The 3,959-nt window shown below is 38.0% G+C and overlaps 2 protein-coding genes across 2 annotated transcripts; both read right to left on the reverse strand.

Annotated features, from left to right (window-relative positions):
* Positions 1–378: 378 nt before the first annotated feature.
* Positions 379–1,242, reverse strand: LOC149194040 (uncharacterized; the record flags this gene model as incomplete). The annotated part of the gene is made up of 1 exon (XM_089407518.1): positions 379–1,242. A coding segment is annotated over one exon (864 nt), but the record flags the coding sequence as incomplete, so codon positions are not given.
* Positions 1,136–3,278, reverse strand: LOC149194041 (uncharacterized). The gene has a single exon (XM_089407182.1). It carries the CDS (start codon positions 3,253–3,255, stop codon positions 1,246–1,248), a length of 2,010 nt encoding a protein of 669 aa, XP_089263308.1. The 5' UTR covers positions 3,256–3,278; the 3' UTR covers positions 1,136–1,245.
* Positions 3,279–3,959: the final 681 nt, after the last annotated feature.

A 3,959-nucleotide genomic window follows, 5' to 3' on the forward strand; every position in this document is an offset into this window, starting at 1 on the left:
ATTCATAGATAATTTATGATGGTGGTATTTGCATGAAAATTGGGGATTACAGTGGTATGGAAGAGAATTTAGTATGGTTATGTGTAGTTATTGATTTTTTCAACCATTTATATTAAAAAAATAGTATTTTTATAATATTTTAGAAATGTTATAGATTATTTTATGGATTATTTTGAAACATTTAAATAGAAAATAAAGTATTTTTATTTAGAAACATTCAAATATAAATCAATTTTTTTATATAAGGAAATTATATTCTCCATAGAAAACAAATCATCTTTACAATTTTTTTAGTGGGGAATGGATATTCTCCTTAAAAAACAAATCATCTTTATTCTGAAACATTCAAATACAAACCAAAACATATTTACATTCTTTTTATGTAGGGAATCGATATTCTCCATAAAAAGTTTGTGATTTATTGGGGTGTAAACCCAATACCCAATGCCTAGCTCTTTCCCACAATATGAACATAGCAACCACCCCCCCAAATCCAATACCAACTCCTATACTCAATGCTAATAATGACATTTTTTCATCTAAATGAGTTAGCCATCCCACCTTGATATTATTACTCTTACCATTGTTTCCTTCTCCCATTGGTGCTTTCTTTACATTACATGCACTTAAAGGACACCCTTGTAAGCACTTATTCTTTTGAAAAGATGTTACATTGAAAGTAGAAAATTGTGTCCCTGTTGGGATTGGGCCACATAGACTATTAAATGAAACATCAAACACTGCCAACATTGACAATTTAGAAAGCTCTTGAGGAATGCCCCCAATCAACCTGTTTTTGGACAAGTCCAATTGTTCCAAAGTAGATATCTCACCAATTGATGCAGGAATTTGTCCCCCTAGTTGGTTCCATGATAAATTCAATAATCTCAAGTGATTTAGGCTCCCTATGCTTGTAGGTATTCCTCCTGTCAAATTATTGCTTGACAAGTCAATTATTGTATTTATACCAAGCACATATTTGAGAGTGTACTCAAATCTTTTAATGATAATGGACAATGGCACCATAATGTCAATTGCTAAAGATGTATTGATTGTAAATCCCCGAAGTCTCTCAAGATGTAAAGGTATTCCTCCATTGAAGTTATTGTTGGATAAATCCAATACCCGTAGGTAGGTGAGATTTGTGATGGATTGAGGAATCCCACCATGGAAATTATTATAACTGATACTTAACACTTGTAAGTATTGAAAATTTCCAATATGTTGAGGCAGCTCACCTATTAATCAATTTTTCCTCAAATCTATCAATATACAAGTTGCTAAAGACATTGGCAAAGCTCCAGAAAATTTATTAGAGTGAGCTGAAAAGTAATATAAACGATCGGGAAATTTTATATTACCCAAAACTCCACTAAATGAATTTTTTGATATTCCTATAAAGTAAAGAGATTTGAGATTTCCTATGGCTCGAGGAACGATCCCACTCAAGTTGTTTTCTGATAAAATCAAAAATTCTAGTGAAGCCAATCCACTAACATGAGAAAGAATATTCCCAGAAATATTATTCCTACTCAAATCTAAGTCTTCAAGAAATTTTAAGTGACCTATGCTATCTGGAATATGCCCAGTTAAGTTGTTTGAAAATAAATACAAGAATTCAAGGGATTGGAGCTTTCCTATTTCCTGAGGAATTGTACCCGTGATCTTGTTGTTAGAGAGGGCAAGAAAGGTAAGGTTATTCAATCTTGTAATGGTTTCAGGGAGAAAAAAGAGATTACTGCAATTTCCTATTTCGGAGGGGATAGAACCTGAAATATTGCTACGAACACAGTTATAATCAGGATACTCATACTCATAGACCCGATCATCACATAGGCCATGGATTGAAAGGTGAATAAGCTCCCTCAAATTACCCAACTCGGGTGGTACAGTGCCCGACAATCGATTGTTCCCCAACTGTAAAAGCCTGAGGGACGAGCAATTTCCTAGCGCCGGAGGAATAATGTTGTCCAATTTGTTAGAACTTAAACCCAGCGTCTCTAACTTGTGTAGCAACCCCAATTCCACTGGAATTCTGCCACTGCTGTTGTTAAATGAAATGTCAATGTGAAATAATCGGGTCAAATTGCGGAGCGCTGGAATTCTTCCGGTCAAGTGATTGCCACTTAAGTCGATGTGCAAAATCTGGGAGTAATTGGCAAGAGATGGAATTCCTCCACTTAATTGGTTGTCACTGAAGTCGATGAACGACAGCCGATTAGGATTGCCCAGAGTCGGAGGGATGTGACCACTTAACTGGTTCCAGGATAAGTCAATAACAGATAGACTTCTCATCAAACCCCAAACGGAAGGGATTGAACCATTGAAACCGTTCTCACCAAGCCACAACTCTTGGAGTGATGTGCAGTTGCTCAGAGAAGTTGGAATACTTCCACTCAGACCGTTGCCCCCGAAGTTGAGATGTTCCAAGTGGACTAGACGACCAAACTCTGACGGCATCGTCCCATTCAAGGAGTTGACTGAAAGGTCGATCCATCGAAGGCCTGTGCAATTAGACAATGAAGCTGGAATACTTCCACTCAGACCATTGCCCCCGAAGTTGAGATGTTCCAAGTTGACTAGACGACCAAACTCAGATGGCATCGTCCCATTCAACCAGTTCATTGAAAGGTCGATCCATCGAAGGCCTGTGCAATTAGACAATGAAGGTGGAACAGATCCCTCAAGCATATTGTAAGTGAGGTTAAGTAATCTCAGGGCTTTAAGCTGCCCCAGTTCAGGTGGAATAACTCCTGTAAAATTATTGCCACAAAGATTCAACGTCTGCAGTGAAAAAAGGCTGCCAAGAGAGGGCGAGAGGGTACCTCCCAGTTGTAATCCAAAATCCACCGTATACGAGATTCCATCAAAGGACATGGGAACAGGAAGTATTATGGCAATAACTGCTCTAGTGTGTTGCGCGCAGCGAATACCATACCATGAAGAGCATACCTCCTTTGAATTCTGAACTGTCCAGTTGCACAGCTTTCCCGCTGGATCGCTTTTGATATGATTTTTAAATGACAGAAGAGCGTCCAAGTCCCTTCCACTGTGACCTTCCTCCAGCGCATTACGTCCATTCCAAACAGAATCTTGAAATTGAGATTCAAGATGGAGATGATCAGCATATAAACCCTCCTCCAATGGTTTCCAGCTTGAATCTTTAATGTTTGTTGCAGCAACAACAAGAAGAGAGGCTGCCATGGTAACAAAAAACAGGAGCATCACCATGGGAGCAGCTGTTTTATGATCCATTTCTGGCTCTTTGAAACGCAAAAGTCCCTCAAAGTTGATGAGTTATGATTTTGTACACAGACATATATATAGAGGGAAAAGATATCGAGAGAGAGAAAAAATCTGCGTATTGAGCGGGAGGTATTGACGGGCAGGTCGTCGTTGTCGATAAAGAAGTCAGTAAAGCTGTGTGGAGTGACTTGAAATGGCCGACCAGACCATATTGGCTTTCGTCAAGCACTAATTGAGAAAAATCAAGACAAGTAGGCATGTTAGCGATGTAACAAATTTATTTATTGAAACCCATTCAATTGCCAGGAGCACTTTGATCATCATTCATTGGAGCTCATATAGTCATTTTACGGGTGGGCGAGGCAATAACATATAATATTTATGAGTAAAAGAGTTATTTTTGTATTAATTTTTAATAATAATAAAACACTTGGCTATGCCATAGACCTGCACACTTTAACGATGGTTTCAATGTAAATATGATCGTTGTTTGAATTAAGTGCTAAATAAATTGACCTGGAAAAACCTTTTGCATGTTTATTGCCACAGAGTTACAGACGACTCTATATTAAACAAATAATTTATTAAAACTTTCTTCACCGCCCATTTTTCGGTCCTGTTATGAGTCATTGCTCCGCAAAGACCGCAAATTGAGTGGGAGATATTGACGGGCAGGTCGTCGTTGTGGCTAAAGAAGTCAGTAAAGATGTGTT

The sequence above is a fragment of the Pinus tabuliformis genome, chromosome 2_2 (assembly GCF_031772625.1).
Source record: "Pinus tabuliformis cultivar Carrire ecotype Pingquan chromosome 2_2, CPIR1, whole genome shotgun sequence".
NCBI lineage: Eukaryota > Viridiplantae > Streptophyta > Pinopsida > Pinales > Pinaceae > Pinus > Pinus tabuliformis.